Source organism: Argiope bruennichi, chromosome 7 (assembly GCF_947563725.1).
Source record: "Argiope bruennichi chromosome 7, qqArgBrue1.1, whole genome shotgun sequence".
Classification (NCBI taxonomy): Eukaryota; Metazoa; Arthropoda; class Arachnida; order Araneae; family Araneidae; genus Argiope; species Argiope bruennichi.
Genome location: NC_079157.1, coordinates 94322891 through 94348304, shown reverse-complemented (window position 1 = coordinate 94348304; position 25414 = coordinate 94322891). Strand labels below are relative to the sequence as shown.

Sequence of the window (25414 nt, the reverse complement as noted above, 5' to 3'; positions counted from 1 at the left end):
CTTACTTTAAAAGATAGCTGCAATGGAATTCTTCGCCGTTCTCTTAATTCTTTTGGTGTTCTAACGGTTCGTTCCCTTGATAATTTGCTGCGTCGGCAATTGTGAAAAAAGGGATATCGAGTAAATAGGATGAAAGACAGTATTTCGAACTTGCAGAATGGATGACGGGTGAGTGGATTTTTATTTCTTACGAGTTAATAAAGTTAGGAAACGATACTTGTTTGAATCGCGTTTGTACTTGTTTTGTTGCTTGGCTTCAGAGTTTACTGTTGCAAAAATACTAATTTTTACTTCAATTTGTCATTTTAAAATCTTGAAAATTAGGTTTTAAGTTTTATTTATGTGCATTTTTTTTTCTTTATTTCCGATATTTTTTTCAAAACTTATTATTTTTTTTATAACCGCTTTCAACAATATAACAAATTGTCATTCAGCTTTTCATATTGTCTGCTTACTGTTCTGAAATTCTGACGGAGCGAATCGGGGATTCTAGGTAAGGAGGCGAATAGGTGAAGAGTTAAAAGTTAAGCGGAAATAAAATATTACTGGGAGTTTACTCTTAGCACACTTATGTTCAATCTGATTCTCCATTGTAAAGGAGGTATTTTAATTGCAAGATAATAATTATTATAAAAGTCGTATAATAGTAAAAATTATCACATGATTTTTTAGAACAAACAAACATACAATTATCTTTCAACTTCCTAAGAATTAAAGGAATCTGTGTTCTCATATATATAATCATGCTTATTTTGGTTGTAAAAAGGAGTGATGCATCCCGCTGGGTTCATGGAACACCGGACATATCAGCAAATAATGAATAAAAAATTAAAATAACTATAGAATGATACTGTAAAAACATCTGTTCTGCTTCTTAGTTTAGAAAAGTCGTCTGGTTAAATTGCTGAGTCGTCTAACAGCGTCATCCTATTTGAAGTATGCTGAATTTGCTCAATTTTGTTTCTCTTCAAATGAATTAATATGCACGCCAGTTAGATGGTATCAGTTCCTCTTTTATCCTGAATTTTAGTTAGTGTATGGAACCGTTTTGAGTCGGCTAGTGTGTGCAATTCGTGTTAATCGCCGGTAAGAATACTGTTGCTGTATTTCTCCCGACTAAGTGTAAGTTCTTAAAACGTTTTACGTTGAAAATACGATTTCGGGAGAAAATGTTAAATATTTTAAATTGTGAAATTTTCCTTAAAATGTTTATTCTTATAAAAACAGTTTTCCTTATAAAAGTATTTGCATTTTATTTTTACCCTCAATTTTTTTATATTTCCATAAAAGTATGCTTTAATATGCTATTTTCCCAGATCATAAATTTTATTAGAATTTTCTTACAATTGTAAAACAATTAATTATATTACATCACACAAATCACAATTTTATTACAATCTTAAAACCAAACCAAATTAAATTTTTTCTGCAAAGTTGGCATTGAAATTTCTTAATTTATTTTGTAGTTCCCGTATGACTAAATTGGCAACATGCCTATTTTAAGATTTTACACTTGTTTTAAGTGTGCATAATGCAAAGGAATTGAGAATTTCATGATGTTTATCAATCGAATTCCTGGTGTATAAAGATTGTATAAGAATACAGTTACTTTTTTTTGTTCCGAAACTAATATATATTTTTAGGAAAGTTTGGAATTTTTTGTGTTCTATATTTCTTTTCAGCCAAAATATCCATAATTTGTCTTTTTATTCAAAAAAAAAAAAAAAATCTGTTGACTTTAAATTTACATAGTTTCGACTTATTGGGATTTCTTCAATATATTTTATGCAAAAATTCACATTGAAAAAATATTCTGTAATACTTATATAAAATCATTTGAAATAATTTTTTGAATAACTTTTTCTTAGTTTCCTGTAAGATGAGATTTTGTAATCAGATATTTGCTTTATTCTTAGTGGACTTTAGTACTGAAGTTTTCTATGTTTGCGTATATTCTTGATGGAAATGTAACATTTTAATACTTTTAATATTTTTCGGTTGATTGATTAATTTTGATTGTTGTGATTTTTACAAAGATTGTTGATACCATGGTATTTAAAGCAATGAATTAGTCAAGTATTAAAAATAAAATTACGCAATTGATGAGTAAAATAAAAAGTAGTAGAATATCATTGTCGTAAGCCTGTACAATATAAAATGTCAATCCTGAAATTTCGATAGAATATTGAAAACGAACTAATTTTAAATTTTGATGTTTATTGTTATATCATTAATTTCGAAGCCTCACTTTATTTTTTATTTATTGTTTTTATTATTTTGTTTTAAGTTTATTATTTTGAATTTAAATTTTTGATTTTTATTTTTAGTACGCTAATAAAAACAGTTTAATGGGCATATTCTTATTGAATATGGCATTTAACTGAACTGAATATAAATTAAAATACATTTGTTTCAGATCGGATTAGGGAAAACCGTCTATGATGTCTATTATAAACCGTCTATCGGCATGTCTTTAATTATTACAAGTGACCCATGGGTGAGTGCTATTCCGTTTTTATTATCAATAAAGGCTTTACTGGCAATTTCATTTATTGATTGAAGTGATTTTAATAGTTTTTATTTGGACGGAAAGAATTTTATTAAAATTTGAGTATTATAGGATTTTTAATATAGCAATGTTTAAAATGCTTTTTTTCTAAGGCATCAAGGGATTCGGTTTCGATTTCACCAAATGTTAAGCGATAAGTTGAATTTATTTAGGATACATATGAACTTTAAGTAGATGTAAAATTTAAACTCTTCTTGAAATAAAGCTCTAAGCTGTAATAAATATATAATAGTTATAAAAAAGTAATATATCTTGAAATTCATAATATTTTCTAGAAGAAATAACTTTTAATTTCTTCTAGAAGGTATGAAAACATATGTATTGAGCTTAGAATTTCAATTGGCACTCCTACAAAATATTAATTCATACTTAAAATAGTTTTGCCTATTTTTCTCAATCTCTTAAAATAAATGTATAAACAAATTGTGTATTGAAAGCACAATTGATTTTTTTGTGCTGAGTTTGCTGCTAATTTATAATAGAATCTGCAATGGCTTCAATAAAGAAAGATTCGATTTGTAATATATTTATTAATGCTAATCATGCTGAAAAAATTAATTTTTTATGGCTCATTCTCAAAATTTGAAATGACCCATACAATCAGAGAGATCAAATCTTTACTTAATCAGTTTCTAACGTTTGCTACACTGTACCGGAAATTAAATATTAATTCGTTTCTTATTAATTACAGACAAATTTGTAGGAACAATGAAAAGCATTAAAGAGTAATCTATTTTTGGCGAGTATACTCGCCGTGGAAAAATTAAATTTTTTGTTATGACAAGTATATAAAGTGGTTAATTAAACTATTATATAAATATCATATTTATATAATAATTGTTTAATTATTATATTTGTAACTAATTATTATATTTTTATAATATATATACTTATGACAATTATATACGTATTTTTCGAAGAACTCGAAACAATTAATTGGTTAAATTATTCGAAACAGTTTGAAGTAATGACCGTGATGTCGCTTTAATTGAAAAGCATTTACTGATATAAATTTTTCAAAAATTCTTCTGATTATTTCACTTGTAAACAAATTTCAGTGTCTCATCTATTGAATTATTTGTATCGCATATGATTAACGGCACTTCTTTCAAGATAGTTTTCCCTCCTATTGTTAAATTACTTATCTTGTAAGTTTAAAGAATATAGCTATTTCGCGTCATATTGGAATAAATGAGGACAAATGTACTTTCCTACATTAAATGATGTTTGGATAATTTTTTTAAAAAAAAAAGTGTGGAATATTTAAGGTTAGTATTTTGTTAATGTTAAGTGTTTTGATTCAGTTTTTTGGTAAGTATTCTAGCATGCATCATAATTCTTTTTTTTAAACCTTTGCATTCTGAAGGTCCTTTTTCACAATGACTTATAATCATGTCTCTTTCATTCATGGTACTTCCTAGCATTACAATTACAGTTCGTTCATTTGTATTCATAAAATAGTTTTTTTTTAATCTTTACTTTCAAACAATGGCGGATCTTGCTTGTTGTGTCTGATTACTAAAATTAAATATTAAATGCTATAAATCAGAAATAGAGTTAGAAAGAAAAAAAAACTTTTATGCTCTTATACTTATTCTTTCTGGTTTTGCAAATAAATATGCTCATATTCCTCACTAATTAAAGAACTCGGAAATCAAATCGATTAATACGCAATCATTAGCCTTACAACCAGTGCTTTATAAAACTGCAATGCCAATTTTAAAAAAAATATTTTTAATTTTTAAAATTAATTATTTTGGTAATTTTGAAATGCTTAAATTTTTAATTAGACATTGAAGCCCTTGTCTTTCGATTTTATTTTACTCCCTAATTAAATAGCACATCCTATTTAGATCGTACATTTTTATAGGAATTGAAATAATAAAATGTCAGTTGAGATAATGAAGTGTTTCTAAATGATTTTTGCATTTTAAAATACTTCACTTTCACTTAAGTGTTCATTTAAAATTAAAAATTCTGTAATTCGATGTTCGAGTCAAACACGTCATTTTATGCGAAGGAGAAGTTTTCCAAGAAATCAAACTTCTTAATCCTCAGAACTTCATAAAATTTCTATATTCAGTCATCGTTTTACTGCATGTAAGACAAAATATAAACAATCACTAAAATGGCAAATTAAAGAATAATTGTTTCGAATTCTTATTCTTTTTTTATTTACTAATTAGAAAACATCAGAAGTATTTTATTATCGACTTTCTTTTTTTTTTTTTTTGGCATTTTCAGCATTCATGTGGCCAGAATTGAACTCTTTTGCACTTTTAGCAACAAAGTGTTTTCAACCTATATTTAGTAAATTTCTTCTTAAATATCAAAATTTACCTTACTAACTGACAGTTTGAGACGATTATTTTATTGGTAGTTTTGGTATTTCTGGAGTTTATTTCTTTAATTTAAATTTGAAAAAAATTCCGCTACCCAGAAATTCAAAATGCTTCCTAATCAATGAATATTTCAGTATTTCCCAATTGAAATTAACTTCATTAAAATAGTTTTAATAAACTTCAATTACGGCGGAATTCCGCGTTCTGAAGGGAGAAATCACATAGTTCGTGAATGTATCATCGGCCAAAAGTATACATTTCTCTAATTGGTAACTGCGTATATTGCTAATGAAATGTCGCTGTATTTTAAATCACCACATTCATTATTCGCCATATTATTTTTTAAATTGCTGATTAATGTAAATTTTTATTTTTTAAAAATACTCAATTTAAAAAATCCATATTTTACTTGATTAAAAGTATTCAGAATGCAAAGGTTCAGTTTTTAATTATAGATTTGCATGCTTTTATAATGAAATCGTATTTATAAATATACATTTATGCATTCGTGAATGTTTTAATGCAATTACTTAACTGTGCATGTTCAATGTTGAGGGAGTCCCACCCCTCTGATCAGCGTCTCGATTCGGCTTCTCACTCCACCTCGTCACTGTCGTTCTTCGAGCGTTTCGTGGAATTCACTCGACACGACGTTTCTAATGACCGGGAACAAATCCCACAGTGTTCGGCAAGCCACAGTTTCTGCTCCTGCATCTTAGCTTGTCAAATAAATTTGATGGATTTTTTATTTATTGCGTTCATCTAAAGGGAATTGGTTGATATATTTTTCACTAGTCTTGGCCAAGAATGGTGAAATAGATATAATGAGAGGCGGTTTTATTTAAATTAAACTTTAAAACAAAAAAACTTTCTTTGCCGATAAATAGACATTTAATAAGCACAGCTCAGAATCAGTGGCGGGTTTAGGAAACATTTAGTGGCCCCGTGAATAAACATAAGGTTCATCTCATAAAAATTAATGTATTTAATTGCGGATTTCAGCAGTTTGACTAAATCGCTTTGTTAATAATTTCATTTCATTATTTTCACGGAAATATATATATTTTTATTAATTTTTCCCGATCTCGGCAGCTGAAGTAATTTTTCAACGTTTTATATCTCAGTTAAAAATTAGTCTTTATTTCTTTGATACTTTTTTTAACCTGTTAACTGGGGAATAAAGATTTGTTCAACTCGTTTCACAATGGAGTCACTAGAACGTTAAAAATATTAAAGCAAATTTCCAAGTCGAAAAATTTCGCTATGCTCATTGTAGTAGAAACTCGTGTATGACGAAATATTTCGTCATACGCAATTAATATATTAATATTTTAGAGATGTGTTATAAAAATGCTAGATATTTTATTGAAAAAAATATAGTATGGTTTACTTATTTCCAAAATGAATAATGCGGACCTAAATGCTGTCGGTTTATAATAATTTATTATAAGGAAATAGTTAACATAATTTTATATGGATCTACAAGCAAAATACCCCACAGCCACTAAATATTTAAATATTTATAAGCAAGTGGTTATGCTTAAATTCAGTCAATTTTAATAATTCCATATACCGTATATTCCGCATTGTATCCCTACTATTTTATAATTCAGAGAATTTACACTTTGCATGAATTTCTTTGGCAACTAGTGATCAACTTACTGATCTGCCTATGTCAATGAGATTCTTTGTTTCGCACTCTCCCCACCCCACCAAAGTCTAAATCTGGCCTGCCTATACCTCCCTGTCACTCAACCAGCAATCCTCCATAGCTGCGTAGTCGTAAGTCCTTAGAAAGGCAGCCTCAACTCTAAAATTACATAGGGCCTTACCAAATTTTAATCCGGGATGTCTGTATTCCGTTTCAGCCAGTAGAATCAGCTACGCAGCTACCGAGTTGAAAAGCGATTGAATGGGGCCTAGCTTTGTGTGTGTAAAACAGCTTTGAGTTTCAAGTTTGAATCCGGCCAGAAACTAATCTTTCCATATAGATTCCTACTCGTAAATCCGCCACTGTTGCAAGAGTTATAGAACTAAACCAGAACTTCATGAAATTGTGTGATCCTAGAGTAGGAAGTTTTATTTTAATTTGTAGACCTTTATTATGCTAGACCTTTATTCTTTTGCAACGTATTGGGAAACTATGATGAGATTTCCAGATAGAAAATTAGCGTTGAGAAAGGGGGAAAATAATGTTTGTTTTATAAAGGCAGTAGTTACCAACGTAACTGTTGCAAGTATGCATTTCACTCTTTAATACACATACCTTGCCAGCTTACGAATTTGAGCCTTTAATTGAACTTCCATACCTGTATATGATTTATTAATGTACAATATGTCCTTGAATGGATAGATGCCAATAAGAATTAATCAAATCTTTTTGCTTATAAACATATCATGCTAATATAAATATCATATTTGTTTATGAATTATTAAATGCTGACTCAAACTTTTAATTCTGGATACATTTTCTAAATGGTTACTCATACCAAGAGTTCCTTTATTGGCCCCTGTAAATGCTGTATGAGTTGGTGCTTATTTTCCACATGCTACAGAATGTTAAAATTCACCATCTGCCTAGACTGTAGTTTCTGTATTTTGTTTTAGTGCTTGAATAAGGTTTTCAAACAGAAAACATCAGAATTAATATGTCGCTGCATAATATTATAAAGCCAGCTGAAACAGGGAAGTACCTGAAGTGCAAGGCGTGCTTCAAAATTTATCACGTCTCCTCTGAAATCTCTTGTGACATTCCTGCATTCCTGCATTGTTGTGACATTCCTGCATCCAAGTTGATTTTTTTCATTGGTGAGGAAAGATATAAAAATGAGGAAAGAGAAATTGGAAAAGTGAAGACTTTTGATTTGTATGAGAATTTCAAATGTTTTAAAAAATATTTCATTTCTAAAACGTCTTTCCCCTTTTTCTAAAATATCGTTTTGAAGAACCTGGAGAAAAATCGTTCCTTCAATCATCAAAGATACTACTTTAATACTAATTAAAGCGATAATAAAGATTTTTCGTATTCCTTTGGAATTGCAATGAACGTCAGAAAAATTTTCAAGTTATGTCAAAACACGAATGAGAAAATAATCAATGAAATTAATCCATTTCATAATACTATTCATAATATTCAGTCAATATGTCGGGGCCTCGGTGGCCTGGTGGTAAGGTCTCGGCTTCGGAACCGGAGGGTTTCAAGTTCGAGACCCGATTCCACCGAAGAACCGTCGTGTAAGGGGGTCAGTTGCACGTTAAATCCGTCCTGACCAAACGTCCTCCCGCTGGTGTGGTGTGGTGTGGTGTGGTGTGGAGAGTGGAGTGCCAGCTCAGGTGTCGTCCTCGTCATCTGACCGCGGTTCAAAATTACAAGTTACGTCCTAAAATAGACCAAGTGTTGCTTCAAACGGGACGTTAATATAACCAAACCAAACCAGTCAATGAGGATTACAATATATCAATTAAAGTCTTGCTTTGAGTGCGCATAAATCATAAAAAAATTAGAAATATGATTAGTACTCAGATACGCTATAAAACTGGATTCCTTTTAATTTTATAATTATTTGATTTGAGAAGTCAATTATTTCAATAATAATTTATGCTGTAATATGCTAGTAAGTTTAAAAAAAGTTTTGCGTCTAATTAAATTTGCATTAAATTGGTACTAAGAGAAGCATTAAATATTTAATAATAAAAAATCAATTATTTATTTGAATTTCATTTACGTGATTTTAATAATACTTCAGTTTAAGTCAGTCTATTTAAAGGCATATAATCGGTGTTTTAATGAACTGAAATTTGGAGGTGGAAAGATATTTTTTCTGAAAGTAAAAACTTAGTCGAGGTGGATTGTTTGAGTTCATGCTTGCCATTCGATCTCTGTTTTCAAATTTCATGTTTTGGACGAATCGAAAAATAGGGAGGTAAAAAGAAAAATGTTGCCATTTATTAATTCGGAAAGAATTTAATAAAATATGTTTCGTTTGACAGTTTTCTTGAGAATTAGAAATAATTTAATTTGAATAACTTTTGTCCAATTTTTGAGGACAACTGTAGAAATTAAATACTGAATTGAATGTATCTGCTTTATAAATAAAGTTAAATTGATAAATTTACTGTTCAATGATGCTATAATGAGGAATACGTTAAATATGCTTGAACAAATTTTCTATTTTTCAAAGGTAAAGTGTTATTAAACAAATAGAATGACATAAAGTTTAAATTTTCGATGCGGATTTACAATTTGTTTTTAAATATTTAACATTCTAAAGCGAGTGATGTATACAACACATATTAAGTTAATATTATTGTGGTTCTAATGTTTTTGTCTGTTAGAAAAGTTTTAACAGAAGGATTATGAAAACACTCAGCACCAAATAATGTATTTTTAGAAATCTTATACCAGAATTATTAACCGTAACTCCTGACTTAATTTAAAGCAGTAATTTGAATATTTTTTTGAATTATGTAAAGAACATGAAAATAATAATGGAATAAAATTAAATTTCGTAGAAAAAATTGTGGAGCACCAATTTGGATTTTAAAAAAACAAGCAATCATTTAAACAGTTTATTGATATAATTAAAAGATAATTTTAAAATAATCCAAAGTAATGAAAGAAATTTGAATCTACATTTTTTATTATCTCGTAAACGAAAAAAAAGTTAACATAAATGCCGACTTCAAAATCTGCTCAATGGCTCAATATATACCAGTTGAAAATTGTGAAGAAATGCATATTGACTTGCAAACTTTGGAATGCTTTCGGTATGGCTATAAAGGTGAACTGAAGCTGTTTATTTAACTGCACTGCAGCTGCTGAGTAGAACTGAAGAGATATGATCCTTATGTAATATTGAAATTTAATATTACACAATTTAGAAAGAATTTCACCTGTATATGATAGTTTTGTTTTTAAACCTCTTGTCATAATTTATTATTATTTATTTTATTAAGCCGTTGTTTAAAAATTGTATCAAAATCCTGGTTTAAAATAGTGGATTTTCTTACTTGTTTCAACTGAATATAAAAACTGTCCATTCGAAATTATTATTCCATAGCAAAGCAAGTCAAATTGCTGAGTGACGGGGTAAAATTGTTGAGGAAGCCATACATTTAGAGCTATACATTTTTTTCTGCTTTACCGAATTGTTGATATATAATAAAATCAAATAAAAAAAATTGCATTGTTTTATTTCCAAAAAATTGATCTTATTGGATTAATCTAAGGCCAGCACTCCAACCATTATCTAGATTGAAATTTGAATATTGAATCATTTTGGACTTTTGGAAAGCTTGTGAAATACTTTTTATTTGGTGTTTGTGAAAATGAATTATGAGGCTGTGAGCTTTTTTGTTCTTTTGAAAGTTCAGATATTGCCCGAATCGGTGCGTTTTGAATCTTTTGAGATTATGACTTAGTGAGGTTACATGATAATCTTTCAATCGCCTTTCGTTGTTATAAAATTTCTTTTTTATCCAATCCTGTCGATTCCTATTTGCTGCCATCCTGAGCTCGGAAGTAGTTGTATTTATTCTGTTCGATTACACGTCAGTTGGTCTTTAGACGAGAGCTGGTCTTGGTCAATGCAATGGTCTAGATGATTCAGTTTTAAATATTTATCCATTCATTGTTTCTTCTTTTCATTTTTGAAATTTTGCAGAGATAAAAATACAAGTATATTCATTTGAAAGTTTTGGGGAATGAATGCTCTTGAACAGGCCATAAAGTAAAAGCCCAAACTAGAAGCAAATGTGAAAAATGGTGAGAATTGTATAATTTTTATCAACCAAACGATTTAACTAAAATTGTCCATCTTTTAAAAAAGTACTCTAAGTTACAGACGGTTTATTGCTAAATTTCTAAAATAAATACTTTTTCAGAGTTAATTTCTTATCAAATTAAATTTTAGAATATTTTTTTTATAGACCCTAGTAGAATTTTCGGTCTTTCAAGAGTAATTTTTTTCTGATTTTTCTGGCGGCAAATTGTTAATTTCCCCTGCTCCCAACTTAAATATTATTCATCCTTCGATGTTGCCATATTGTGAAATTCATACAGCGCAGGCGTTACTTTGTAAGGCACATATTGCCTTTTTTTAATCCGTATGCTAGTTTTAATTTTAAATTTAATGTATTTTGCTAGACGAATGTTAAAATAAAGCGTTCAATTAGTTCGAAAATTTGAATATCTACAGTGAAAAAAAATTAAACTTACCTTTAAAAAGTTGGAAATCAAATAAATATTACGAATGATTTGCCACAAATTCAGAAAAATATCAATATATAGTTGTGTAACTAAATTTAAATGCAAAAAAAAATCAAAGAACTGTGGAGCATCAATCAAAACTCTTAATCTGAAATAGTTTAAATGGTTGAATAAAGCGTAAATCCTGACATTCCTTGAGACAACCTATTCTGCTTTTAAGCAGTTTTAAATTAATATTTTACTAATTGTCTGGTATGTTTTATTTATCTTCATTACTCAGATTTAGGGCTGTGTTGCATGCTAGTGCAAAAAATAAATTTTGTATATCAAATCAGCATTGCTTTTTAATGTGCTAATCGTCAAAAATTTTTGGTTGAACTTTAAATTCAAAAGAGCATGTGAAGGACACTTACGTGCACTTTAACTTTTATCGGGTAATGATGGGGATATTATATTGGGTAACAAAAGTTTCTCAATGAAAACGAGTTAAAATTGTAATATTATTAGTGTCAGATATATGCAAAAACAAACTATGTTGATTTTTTGACATTTTCATCTTTGTCACTTTTTATGCTTATAAACTTTAATTCTCAGTTTTTTTATTAATTGAAATTAAGTTATTAATATTTAATTTTTTATTAAATAAGTCTGAATTTAGTTCTTAAAATTATCTTCCTAGCATTCCTTACTTATATCCATATGAATTTATGTAACTTTAAATTTTTATTAAATTGGAAAAAAAATCCTCAAAATCATACAGTTGAGGATGTTTAAGTAATGCCATCAAAACCATAACTTGTAAAAAAAACAAAGTCTCGTAACTCAGTTATTCTATCGTAAAAAGTTGTGAGATCTATGTAATACCAATTCGGTCAATTTATTCAGTTCATACTTAAGGGTCCTTCTGGCTTAAGTTATTACGTAATTAGCTAACAACATCTTGTAGTGACCATATCAATATTAAAAATCTTTTATGGTTTAAATAAATAGATTGACTTGGCCATCGCATGAAAACACAATATATCTTTACATTAAATTAGATTACATTAACACATTATATTAAATTAGATTGTTTAGTGCCCTAGACCCTAGTAGAATTTTCGGTCTTTCAAGAGTAATTTTTTTCTGAATTTTCAGGCGACAGATTCTTAATTTCACCTGCTCCTTAAATATTCTTCATCATCCGATGCTGCCATACTGTGAAATATATACAGCGCAGATATTACTTTGTAAAGCACATATTGCCTTTCAGTTTTTAATCCTTATGCTAGTTTTCTTTATGAGCACATCTCCCTTTACCAATCCGTTTTCAGATTAAGTTCCAATATTCTTATTTTAAATTTAATTTATAATAATAATTTAATGTATTTTGCTATATGAATGATAAAATAAAACGTTCAATTAGTTCGACAATTTGAATATCTATAGTTAAAAATATTTAAACTTGCCTTTAAAAAGTTGGAGATCAAATAAATATTACGAATGATTTGCCACCAGTTCAGAAAAATATTAATATATGGTTGTGCAACTAAATTTAACTGCACAAAATCAAAGAACTGTGGAACATCAATCGAAACTCTTAATCTGAAATATTTTAAATTTTGATTAAAGCGCAAATCCTGACATTCCTTGAGACATCATATTCTGCTTTTAAACAGTTTCAAATTAATATTTTACTAATTGTTTGGTATGTTATATTTATCTTCATTAATCAGATTTAGGGCTGTGTTGCATGCTAGCACAAAAAATAAACTTTGTATATCAAATGAGCATTGCTTTTTAATGTGTTAATTGTCAAAAATGCCTGGTATACCTCTAAATTCAAAAGAGCATGCAAAGGACAATTAGATGCACTTTGTAACTTTTATTGTGTAATGATGGTGATATTATATATATTAGGTAACAAAAGTTTCTCAATGAAAACGAGATAAAAGTATGAATATTATTAGTGTCAGATATATGCAAAAATAAAATTTGTCGATTTTCTGACATTTTCGTCTGTCACTTTTTATAACCTTTAATTCTCAATTTTTTTTCCTTAATTGAAATTAAGCTATTAATATATAATTTTTTATTAAATACGTCTGAATTTAGTTCTTAAAATTCTCTTCCCAGCATTCCTTACTTTTATCCATATGAATTTATGCAACTTTATATTTTTATTAAATTGGAAAAAATCTTTCAAAATCATACAGTTAAGGATGTTTGAGTAAGTAATTAGTTAGGAAAAAGCATTTCTAGGTATAATGCAAAATATTTTATTGACTTATATTTCTTGAGAATTTTTTGACTCGGTTTCTGCTTTTTCTATCTTTACAATACTTAGTTTTTGCTGATGAAATAAAAAGAAAAATCGCCTGTTCATCGCCTTGGAAAAACCGAATATTAATAGAACATTTTAAGGGACATTTTCATAAGCTTACAAAATGCCTAGTATAGCGAATAGAGAAATGTACAAACAGTTCTAAAACTAATAGAAAAATAAATAATATGCTAGAAATCTCATGAAGGCTGAATGCCCAGGAAATTCAAATATTTGCTGTTAATGATATGTCTAATAAATTATGAATTCAAGATCAAATTATGGTTAATTTTAATGCGAATACATTATTGAAGACACAATTCCAGTCTAAAATTGCATGAACTTCAAATACGATCCCATTCTTAAAATAATAAATGAACATCCGCATTATTATTTAATAAGGTTTTCCAAAAGTACATTTGAAAATTTACCTGGAAAGAAACCTTAGATGGAAAATCTCCAAATTAAATGTATCTGATTTTATCTGTAAACCGGCGAAAGTATTACGATTTAAAAATATTAATGGACAGAAGTCTTAACTCTTTTATAAAAAAATTAACTGACTTATAATCGAATGTCGCAGAAAAGTTCTGTATAAAATTTCTATTCTTTTGATACATAGCTAAGAAGTTCTTGATTGGAAATTCGAATCCCAGCTAATGAAAATAAAATCTATACGCAGGATCATGTGCACTTTTATTGATCAGGTGTTGTTGGTCTAGGAGTCGTCCTTGTTGTCTCCCCTCAGAAAGAATTACAGGATCCTTTTCGAAATAGAATTTGTGTTCTAAAACTGGATATTAAGATAATCTGTTGTTTTTTATATGTTATAAAAAATATCTCGCCTTATCAAGACAACTGCTGTAAAAGTTTAGTAATTCTCCGAAAAACTGTAATAATTTTCCCGAAATTCAAACATATTTGTAAAATGAAATAAAAGCGCAAACATTATTTAAAATCACTAGTCATTCAAAGGATTATTTATCTGAATGACTGACATTTCCTCAAGAACTTCGGTGTGGCATTTATTCAAAAGTTTCGTCTAAAAATTCTGAATAACCCTATCAGAAAGTAAAGTCTGATTGCAATATGAAACTCCTGATAAAGTAAAAGTCTCAAACTTGTAATAAGTACTGTCCGCCTCTGTATTTGCTTTAAAGTGTTATGGATTCTTTTTTACTTAATTCTTAAATGTATTATATTTTAATCTAATTAAGGAAGAGCAGTACATTTCGAGATTGCCGACACATATTTTCTTCGAACTTGTTAGAAATATGTTTATTACATTTAGGAGCAATTAAATATACATTAATTTAGTGGATTGCTCAAAATTCATTACATTTTTTGTAAGATTGCTCCAAGAAACCCTCTCCGTTTGCCAATGAATCGAAATATTCAAAACTTGTAGTTTTCCTTATTTCCAAGTGCATAAATAAGATAATTCCATATTTAAAAAATTTTAACATATTTTTTCAAAAAATTGTCAATATTTAATCAAGGAATAGATTTCTGAATCGCTTCGTATCAATTTGCTTACCTTTGAAGTGAATTGATAAAGTTGCCTTGTACGAAATCCTTTAATAGCAATGTTTAAAAATAAATATCAAATGCTTATGGGTTACTCACGAAAAGGCATCTACTGCTAGACAACTTTATCATTTATTTTTTAAATTCAAAACACAATTTTATGATTACGGTAATCTTCTTGCTGGTGTATATGTTAATTATAAAATTTCTGATATAGTTCGCATTCTTCTCGCTTTATATATGTATAAACTAAATGAAATTTGGAGATTACGGAATTGAAAGGAGACATTTATTTCTTTTAAATATTAAAGTTTTCTTAAGTGTTTAAATTAATTCATTGGTTTATTCAAGAATAGGAATTCTACCTAAATTGGATGCACAAATTTATTTAGAAACAAATTCGTAACTTCAACGCTTCTTATATTTTACAAAAATCTTACAATCTTATTGGGAATAATCGGTACTACTGATATTAAAGATTTATGCAGCTCAACTAATAACTCAAATCTTCTAGGATATTGAAGGAAGTAATTTTAGTAATGGAATGATAAATGATTTATTAATTCCCTCAATTTATCAATTTGTTTATCTCAGAGAGGAAAGAGATTCCGATTAACCGAAATATTAATGAAATCCTCTTACACCCGAAAAAGCAAATAGAGCATTTTAACAATATTTTGCACTCGTGATCATTTTTTAAAAAATTCCATTTGTACTTCTATTCATTTTTTTAACACTAAGTTTAGGATTTCCAGCTTTTTTCAATTATTTTTGCAGTGAACTTGAATATTTGATGCTGAAAAGGTTTTTTTTTTTTTTTTTTTTTTTTTTTTTTTTTTATCGTGAGGTCAATTCAAACCGATGTGATAAGAAATCCGCCTTTCTTTTATAATTTTTTGTAGATTTTTTTTTAAAATTTGAGGCTGGTTTTGGCAAGAATCATAGCGAAAATATGCAATATATTCAATATCAAGTACTCAATACTCACGATTTCTAGAAGTTTTCCAATAGTTTGGTAATTTCGAATGCCGATATATTTTTTTTTTATCAAGGGCATATTTTAACTATAAAAGTAACAAAATCGTCAATATTCATAATCATGTAAAATTCTTCAATTATTTTTACCTGGTGAAATTTGAAGCGCATTTAAAATTATTAACTTATGGTTCAGTGTAAATTAATATAGGTATTCTGAAGTTTCTTCTATAAAGTTTGAGTTTCATTTTGAGTAGAAAAGATAAATTCTAATATATCTAAATTTTAAACGTAAAAGTATTTATTTGAAGCAATGTTTAATTTTAAAAACAATTATCTCGTGTAATTATGATAAAATGAAATTTATTAATACATTCTTACAGCACAATAAAAAAGTTATGATTGCTATTTATCATAATTAAAATTTATTGATGTTTATCATTATAAGTGCAGTATTAATTATAATTCAACAATTATAAATAATACTGCTGAAAATATTAAGATTTAATACAGCCAAGAAGACGTTTGTCTTTTGAAAGTGTTGTCCAGTTTGCTCATGAAGTGATAATTACGAAAGTTTTCATTAAAATTTTTTATAAAGTTAAAAGATTTATTATAAAATTTTCACTGATTAAAATTATTAATTCTATGAAAATTTCTAGTTTTGATATAAATAATAGTTAATAATCTTTTTTTATTAAATACTTTCTATCGAAATAAAATATTTTTTTTATATTGTTTAAATGGTAATTATGTAATGAAATTATATTTTTCTCTTAAAATTATTTGCTCCTTTATTATGTATTGCACCAAATAGCTATTATTGTTTTAATCCATTAGTTGACAAATCCCCATTTGGGGATTTTGAAAATAAACACAGCTCAGTGTCAAAAATATATTTAGTACATTTGACGTCTTAATTTTATTCTATGTATACAGTATATGTCTGCATTGTATCTAGCAGAAAAAGTATGTTTTGTTTCGTTTTTTATTGCTTCTATGTTTATATGAAAATTAACAAAATTTAAGGAAAAATATTTTTTTAATTTCCTTTTTTGTATTTTTCCTTAATTTCTTTTTTTGTATTTTTTTAATGTTTCATGTTCCTTACGTTTATGGAATTTTATGTTCGTTAATTAACATATTGACTACCGTGTTGAATTTCTTACAATGTAATTTATATTGGACCACTGGTCACCAGTGAACCCCATGGCAGTTAAAGTGTTAAATAATTTAATAATGTGTGTTGTTAGAATGACTGAGACTCCAAAAATAACGTTTGGAAAGGAAATTAAACTTTATTTTTTGCACCAATGTATTTAGTATTTCTGGGAAGTTTCTGAAGTATTATTTTGTTAAAATAGAAACAATTATCAAAACTTAAACTGTTAAATGAGCTTTATAAAGCATCAATTAGTTTAAGCTTTTGTTATAAAATGTGATAAATTGTTTATTTTTATCTTGTTTTGCAGAAAAACTTTATATTCGTGTTGTCAAATTTTCTCTCCATTGGAAATTGGGGAAAAAAAAAAAAGCTTTCATAATTTTAATCAATATTCAGATTTTTTTTATGAACTTTTGTGATCAAATTTATGTTCAATGAAATAATTAAATGTGATTCATGTTTGTTCCTGAAACTTATTCCTATTCATGTGCAGATGATAGAAGACATTCGAACATTTTCTTTTAGTAAAATTAAACAGTATTCAGATAATAATTTACTAAAATAATATTCTATATCAAATACTGTTAATTTAGCATAACTTTCAAAAAAATTTTTTAAAGATATATAATTTAGAGCAGATATTTAGGGATAAATATTTTTTTAAAGAATCAAAACAGCATATCTTTCAATGCATTTTTCCAAATTTTAATTTCCTGTATTTGATATATAAAGTACTCCTTAAAATTTGCAACATCATAATTGTTTCTGTTTCTCAAATGTTTCATTGAAATGGAAATATTAAGTTTTGTTCTGTAATAATTTATAACCTGTAATTTCTGAGCAGTCATACAGTCGTTATAAGAAAACTCCCAGTACTGCAAAATACTGCTGTGGCTGCACGAGTGTACCTTTCAAGGACTTACCAATCGATACAGAATATCGGTTTGTTGTGGTTCCCGATTAAAAGTGAGCTCAAAGTGTACCACTTTCATTTGTGCTGATGTAAACATGGAAATTATTATGAACCATGATCATTTTCTGCCTAAATTTTCAATTCTTCGATAAGTGAGCTTATAAAAATATGCAACAAAAAGGAGTAGGGGCAAAAAAGCCTACGATGTCGAATTTTTCCAGCTCCAAAATCGCTATTTTCTATACTATTCCGGCTCCTTCCCCCAGTTGTTGCCTTTACAATAGAATATGCAGATTTATGTATCGGAAACACGTTGTTGGGCGCTGGACTATATAACCATTGTGAAACTGTATACCTTATAATCCAGAACAAGTAATTATGTGAATCTTGTTGATTGATTTGCAGCTGTTTCGATGTGTGAAATCAGGAATTGCCATCAGAGACCGAAAGGAAATAAAGTTGTTTGTAGCGAACTGTTGTATAAAGAAAGTGGACCTAGAAAGACTCTGGTGAAGGAATAAAATCTTGTAAAAGACAAAACTCTTGCGAGAAGAAATAAAAAAAAATTATCTTGCGAGAAGAAATAAAAAAAAAAAAAATTATCTTGCGAGAAGAAATAAAAAAAAAAATTCTCTTGCGAGAAGAAATAAAAAAAAAAATTATCTTGCGAGAAGAAATAAAAAAAAAATTATCTTGCGAGAAGAAATAAAAAAAAAATTATCTTGCGAGAAGAAATAAAAAAAAAATTATCTTGCGAGAAGAAATAGAAATAAAAAATTATCTTGCGAGAAGAAATAAAAAAAAAATTATCTTGCGAGAAGAAAAAAAAAAAAAAAACTCTCTTGGGAGAAGAAATAAAAATAACTCTCTTGCGAGAAGAAATAAAAATAACTCTCTTGCGAGAAGAAATAAAAATAACTCTCTTGCGAGAAGAAATAAAAAAAATAAACTCTCTTGCGAGAAGAAATAAAAAAAATAAACTCTCTTGCGAGAAGAAATAAAAATAACTCTCTTGCGAGAAGAAATAAAAAAAACTCTCTTGCGAGAAGAAATAAAAAAAAAAACTCTCTTGCGAGAAGAAATAAAAAAAAACTCTCTTCCGAGAAGAAATAAAAAAAAACTCTCTTGCGAGAAGAAATAAAAAAAAAACTCTCTTGCGAGAAGAAATAAAAAAAACCACTTGCGAGAAGAAATAAAAATAACTCTCTTGCGAGAAGAAATAAAAAATAAACTCTTTTGCGAGAAGAAATAAAAAAATAAACTCTTTTGCGAGAAGAAATAAAAAAATAAACTCTTTTGCGAGAAGAAATAAAAATAACTCTTGCGAGAAGAAATAAAAATAACTCTCTTGCGAGAAGAAATAAAAATAACTCTCTTGCGAGAAGAAATAAAAAAAAAACCTCTTGCGAGAAGAAATTAAAAAAAAAAACCCTCTTGCGAGAAGAAATTAAAAAAAAAAAAAAAAAAAAAACTCTTGCGAGAAGAAATTTAAAAAAAAATCTCTTGCGAGAAGGATAAAAAAAAAAAACCCTCCTGCAAGAAGAAATATAAAACTAGAAAAACTCAAAGCCAAGTTACTTTACATCAACTTCTTGCCATTTACAGGAGATAGCTTCTGTTCGAAGCGGGCTCTCCTTAACCACCACCACCTCCATTTAGGAGATGTGGGGGAAAAATAGAAAAAAAAGGGGAAAACCTCTTGCAACAGAAATAAAAAAAAATAACTTGTTGTAGCAGAAGTGGAAGAAAAAGAAGGCAGGAGAAGAAATAAATAGTTGTACGAAATGGGAAGCCTGGAAGAAGGAATAAGCTCTAACTTTTAAGGAACTAATTTTTACAGAGTTGATTTTAACTTTGAGTTAAATGAAAAAGAATATACCGAAAATAATCTGAGAAGAAGTCGTTACTATACTTATCTTTTGAAAGAAAAGAGAAGTGTTGTACCCAACTGTCTTACGAATATAGCCTCTTCGACCATACGTTGAGCAGTGTACTGTGACAGGCACCACTGTACGCTTATGGACTCTGAACTGACTTTAAAACATCAAATGTTCTGTATTCAGTATGTTTCTTGAGCTGTTTGCCGATAAACTGAAAGGAAACATTAGTCTCATTTTTATATTCCTTCCATTCGGCGCACAAGCAGCCTTGTAATAAAGCAATTATTCCTTTTGAATTTTTCGACTGAATGTGACTGTTTTCTGCTAATGATGTTGCAATTTTCAAAATATGTGTTTTTGAAAAATCAACGTTGCATCATTTTTCATTTTTTGTGATCGAATTTCTGATTTATGCCTAGAATGAATTTCATGTTAATCATGCCATATGTTCGGGATGTTGAAATTTTAATTTGATGTTAATTATACCATATGTTCATGATGTTGCAATTTTAAGTGTAGTACTACGTTTGCAGAAGTTTATTGTAAATTATTAAATGTAAATGCATATTTTAATGCAGAATTAAGACATGGCACATTTCCGCTGATTTCAGTGTTTTCAGAATTTAATTTTATTATTATTGTAATGGATTATTTTATGTAATAATTCTAAAAAATTGTAAATATCTCATGCACCTTTTGTTTAAATTCATTTTACCGTTCAACTATTACTACTTGATTTACTTTTTGGTATTTATTTAATATTTAGTTCATTATTTAATATTCAGCTTTTTTCCAAAGTCTGTGTCATGTCTGAGAAATTGGGTATGAATTTAAAAACAAAAAAGACAATGTTTGTTAAATACCTAATTTGAAAGAAGAAATGCAATGGTGCAAAGAGTGTTTTTGCTTAAATGATAGCTTCGATAGGAGCACATCAACTTTATATAGTAAAACTTCTCCAGACTTTGTTTCTCAAGTTGATAAAAAGAGTGTGTTATTTTAACAAACTTTTTCTATTATTTTAACAAAGATTTTTCTTTGTTTTTAATAAATAATTTTAGAAAAAATGATTTGCGAATATTGTATCCATTGACTTAATAAGTATTTTTTGATGAAATTCACAAACTCCAAATCTTGCTTATCAAAATTGATTAAAAATTACGAAATTTGATTTTAATCATTTGAGGAAAGAATAAGTTGTAAGCAGTCGGAATTATCAATATGTTAAAATATGTATAGAAATACAGTTATTTCCTTTTTTGGCGTCTCAGTCGGCAAGCAAACATTTTAATTTCAATCATTGTGAAAGTGTCATAAATGTCTTTGAAGTTATCATGCAATTACAATTTGGGATTTGCCAAATTTGGGACTTGCCAAATTGTAAAATTCATTACTTTTCTATAAGGTTTGGCAGAATTAATCAAATCAGAAAATATCATTTTTCGGCTTTGATTATAATATTTTATCTTAAATTTAATTTTATATTGTGTGTTTCATGCATATGCTAGGTTAGCTATAGTTAAAACCGAAGCCCATGCAGGGCAAATTATCTAAAAGAATTCATGATCTCTAGAAATGAGATTGAGATTATTTTCCTTTTAATAGTAAATGATAATAGTTTATGTGGAAGCAAATTAATGCAATATTGGCTAATATCAAAAATTTGATATTAACACTATATTGCGCAATAATTCTTTAATTTTATTTTCATTTAAATTATGAATATAATGATAAAATAATTTAATACATTTTTTATTTTATAATAGGATAATTTGGTTTATAGTTCCATTATAAACCAAATTTAGAAAAAAAAGTAATGATTTAGAGTTCGTAATGATTTATTAAAGTTTAGCTTTTAAAAATTAAGCTGGAAAATTAATATTCTATTTCTCTACTTCTATTACATCGATTTACAGAAATGTGGTTGAAAAAAAAGGCGCCATGTAGGGTTAAATTGTATTAACTTTTTGTATTAATCTAGTGATAATGTATGAAATATGCCGTATGTTATTCTGTATAGCTTATCTGTATTAATATTGTTAAAGGGGAAAATGCAAATAAATATAAAAAATAAAAAGAAAAAATTATAATATAAAAAAAGAAAAAAAATTGAAAAAAGAAAAAAAAAATAAAGGAAAAAAAAATGAAAAAAAAAATAAAAAGAAAAATTGAAAAAAGAAAAAAATAATAATAATAAAAGGAAAAAAAAAATGAAAAAAAGAAGGGAAAAAAAGAAAAAAATTAAGGAAAAAAAATGAAAAGAAAAAAAAAACAAATAAAAAGGAAATTAAAAAATAAAAAATAAAAAATGAAAAGAAGAAAAAAAAAAAAAAAGGGATGAAAATGAAAGTAATAATTTCCAATTCTAAAAATGCTTTTACTTGTAATCTGTGTATATTTTGATATTTTATGTTACCAATTTCTGATGTATAATGCATATATATTACGTTGATGTTCTTTTTTTTGGAAATTATGGGTTTATGAGACTTGTAGCACATTGACTGTCTCAAAATTGTAATTGAATGTAATATTAAAAAGTATTGTCTTAATTTAGCAATTTATTAAATCTGATTGGTGCAATTTAAATTATCTAAATGGAGCTTGAGAAAAAAAAATATATGTTGCAATTTTTTAATGTCTTGTTCTATTAATGAATTATGATTCTTACACTTAATATTATCTGTCTTTTTAAATAAATTTTTATATAAGTAAATCTTAAGATGAGTAAATAAAAATTTAAATATTTATTCTTTGATTTTTCTTAAATTAAAATTATTTTATTAATTTAAATTTTACGTGTATTAATATCAATTTTGGAATGCTAGGCAATTTTACTTAACACATTTTATTTTTATTTCGTAATCGTTAAGTAAGGAAATATTAAGACTTTTTGAGCAAACTGGAATTTTTGTAAATTAGCAGTACTTATTAAAGAATTATAAGTAAATCAAATCTATTCAGCATTGTGTTGTAAGTTATGACGAAACATTCCCTTCGATCTAATCTGCCAGAGAAAAACAAGCGCCATTTAATTGTATTATATCATTTTCTTATAGCATATTTGCATTATATAGTTCTATCTTATCTTTAAAGTCAAGTAGACGGAGTGCCCTAAATTATTGGAAATTTATCAGTTATAATTTAAAAAATATCTCGCCAAGATAAGAATAAAATTCTTCGAAGCCCTTTCATGAATCTACTTGCCAACAAAAAAGTTTAAAAGTTTTTAAGCATCAAATAATTTATTATAATGATTAATTCCTCAGGGATTTTATGTGTTCCATTGGTTAGAAATTCAGTTCACCGCAAAATGTTATTTTGGGTCTTAATTTTCTGAAACTATAAATGATCATAATTGAAATGTGTTTTTTTTTTAAATTCAATTATACGAAAATTTGACATAAAAATAACTTGATCCTTGTAGAATTGAAGGTTGTAGAATCATTTATAAATAGTTACTTCCTAGTATTTTTGAGTACTTCATGTATGTCCTTAAATAGATCTTTCCTTATGAATACGGAAAATTATACAAAAGCGTCCATTTATTTTTTTGATAAAATAAATCAATCTAATGCAGTGAATTATAAATTTCATCAATACTGTATTTTAAATGTCAGTGGTTATCAGGATTTTAAAAAACAGCGAGAAGATTGATTCAAATATATTTTTAAATATTAAATTCTTTCATGCAGTTATTTTTACAATCAATTAGTGATATGAATTTCGTAATCGAATTTGACAAAGGATCTTTTTATCATATGTGAATAGTCAAAGCTCAGTCGTTAGATTATCAAAATAGTGTTGTCTAATTTAGGCTTATGTCATAGCTTTCCTGAGTAACTTATGGATTAATTTCAAAACTGGATATTCGTTTAGGGATTTAATCCAATTTTTATTGCACATCATATTTATGACTAAAAGTACTTTTTCTAATAGAAAAGGAAATCACTTAAATTGGTCCTTTTTGTACTATTATTGTATCTTTTATATTGCAAAGCGGATATCAAATTTAAGATTTTTGTTCTGATTTGAATAATGTTATTGAGATATATCGAAACAAAAAATATTTGAAAAAAAATCTGCTAAGTTGTCGTTAATTTTTAAAATTAGAATCATGAATTGAATTGCTATTAAAGGTTTAATAATTCATTGGCAAACGATTTGGTTTCAGTTGGACATCATTGTACTAAATGAATGACAGATTCGCACTTAATTTTGAGAAAGATGACTTAAACGTTATTTAGTTAATAACGTTAGTAATAACAATATTTCTCCATAAAACAAAATTGTAGCTACTTAAATCATTTCCTTATCATTTGAGACTCAATTATTATATGAATTTGTTAAATTAGATTGGAAAACGCTTAAATCATGCAATTGCTACCTAATTTCATGGTACAAAAATAAAGCTGTGGAAAAAAAATATATTTAAAATTCAGTAAAATCAATGAGTAGCATATATTTTAGGATATTCTAGCGAAGAAATAATTAATATCTAGCTTTGTATTTTTACTTATATGAAGAAGAGAAAGTATTGTAATCACAAAATATTTGAACTTGAAATATTGCGGAATCTCCATGTTTTAGACCTCTCAGATTTTAAAAACAGATTTTCGGCATTATGCTTATTTCTGACAAAGAAACCTCAAACACTTTAAGCTAGACGGATGAAATTTAGTATACGTTCTTCATGCCATATTTCTAGATTTCAATCAAATTTTAAGGAAAACTATTCAATGGCAGTTTGTCAGTTCACTGGAAGATTATAAATTATCGTGATAATTACAAAACGAAAAGATCTAGATTGATTTAATATATGTCAATTTTGAGTTTGACCCAACAAGGGATTGACTGTCTGTCGATTTATATAATCTTAAACAAATCAAATTTGTTATGTTTTTTTTGTTTTTTTTGGTATATGCAGTTTTATGTTAAATTTTTCTTTCAATCCATTGGGAAAAAACACGTCGAAAACTTAAATTCGATTTTCATATACTTACTATTAACCTTATGCTAGGGATCAATTTTTAAAACCTCTCCAAGGATCCCACAATAGATTCGACCAAAAATGCTGAAATTCCACGCCAAAGGTTAATATGTAATACCTTTATACCAATGCCACAGAGGGCGTTCTCTGGAATAACACCTTTTATTAATGAGTATGGGAGAAACTTTTAAGAAGACCATTTCTGCTTATTTGTTTTCTAAATATAATTAAATATACCCAGTTTTGTTGGAAATTTCGAAGACAGCGTTTCATTTTGGAAAGAGGTGCTCAATGTATTTATTTTATTGCTTCTTTGCGATAATTAATGACTGCTTATATTATCTTTTTACCTGAAAATCAATGCTCAACAATTCAAAATTTAATAATAGGTAAATTTAACAAAATGATTCATGTAAATTTTTTAACCAAGATTTTTGTGTTCTTTGAATAGTGAATATTTTAGATTCAAAATGTATTCGAAATTGCAAACCGGTTCCTTTTTCTAAAAACGTTGTGAATTTCACAGTTTTTAAATATAGAGTAAAA

At 27.4% G+C, this 25414-nt stretch overlaps 1 protein-coding gene across 1 annotated transcript in view; it reads left to right on the top strand.

The window, feature by feature from the left end:
* LOC129975480 (uncharacterized) overlaps nt 1-18052 on the top strand; it is a 34656-nt gene extending 16604 nt beyond the window's left edge. Inside the window, exons 6-7 of the mRNA XM_056088542.1 lie at nt 2417-2497; nt 17933-18052. Coding sequence (XP_055944517.1) covers nt 2417-2497; nt 17933-18052 — 201 coding nt within the window. The remainder of the gene's footprint in view (nt 1-2416; nt 2498-17932) is intronic.
* The last annotated feature ends 7362 nt before the right edge of the window (nt 18053-25414 follow it).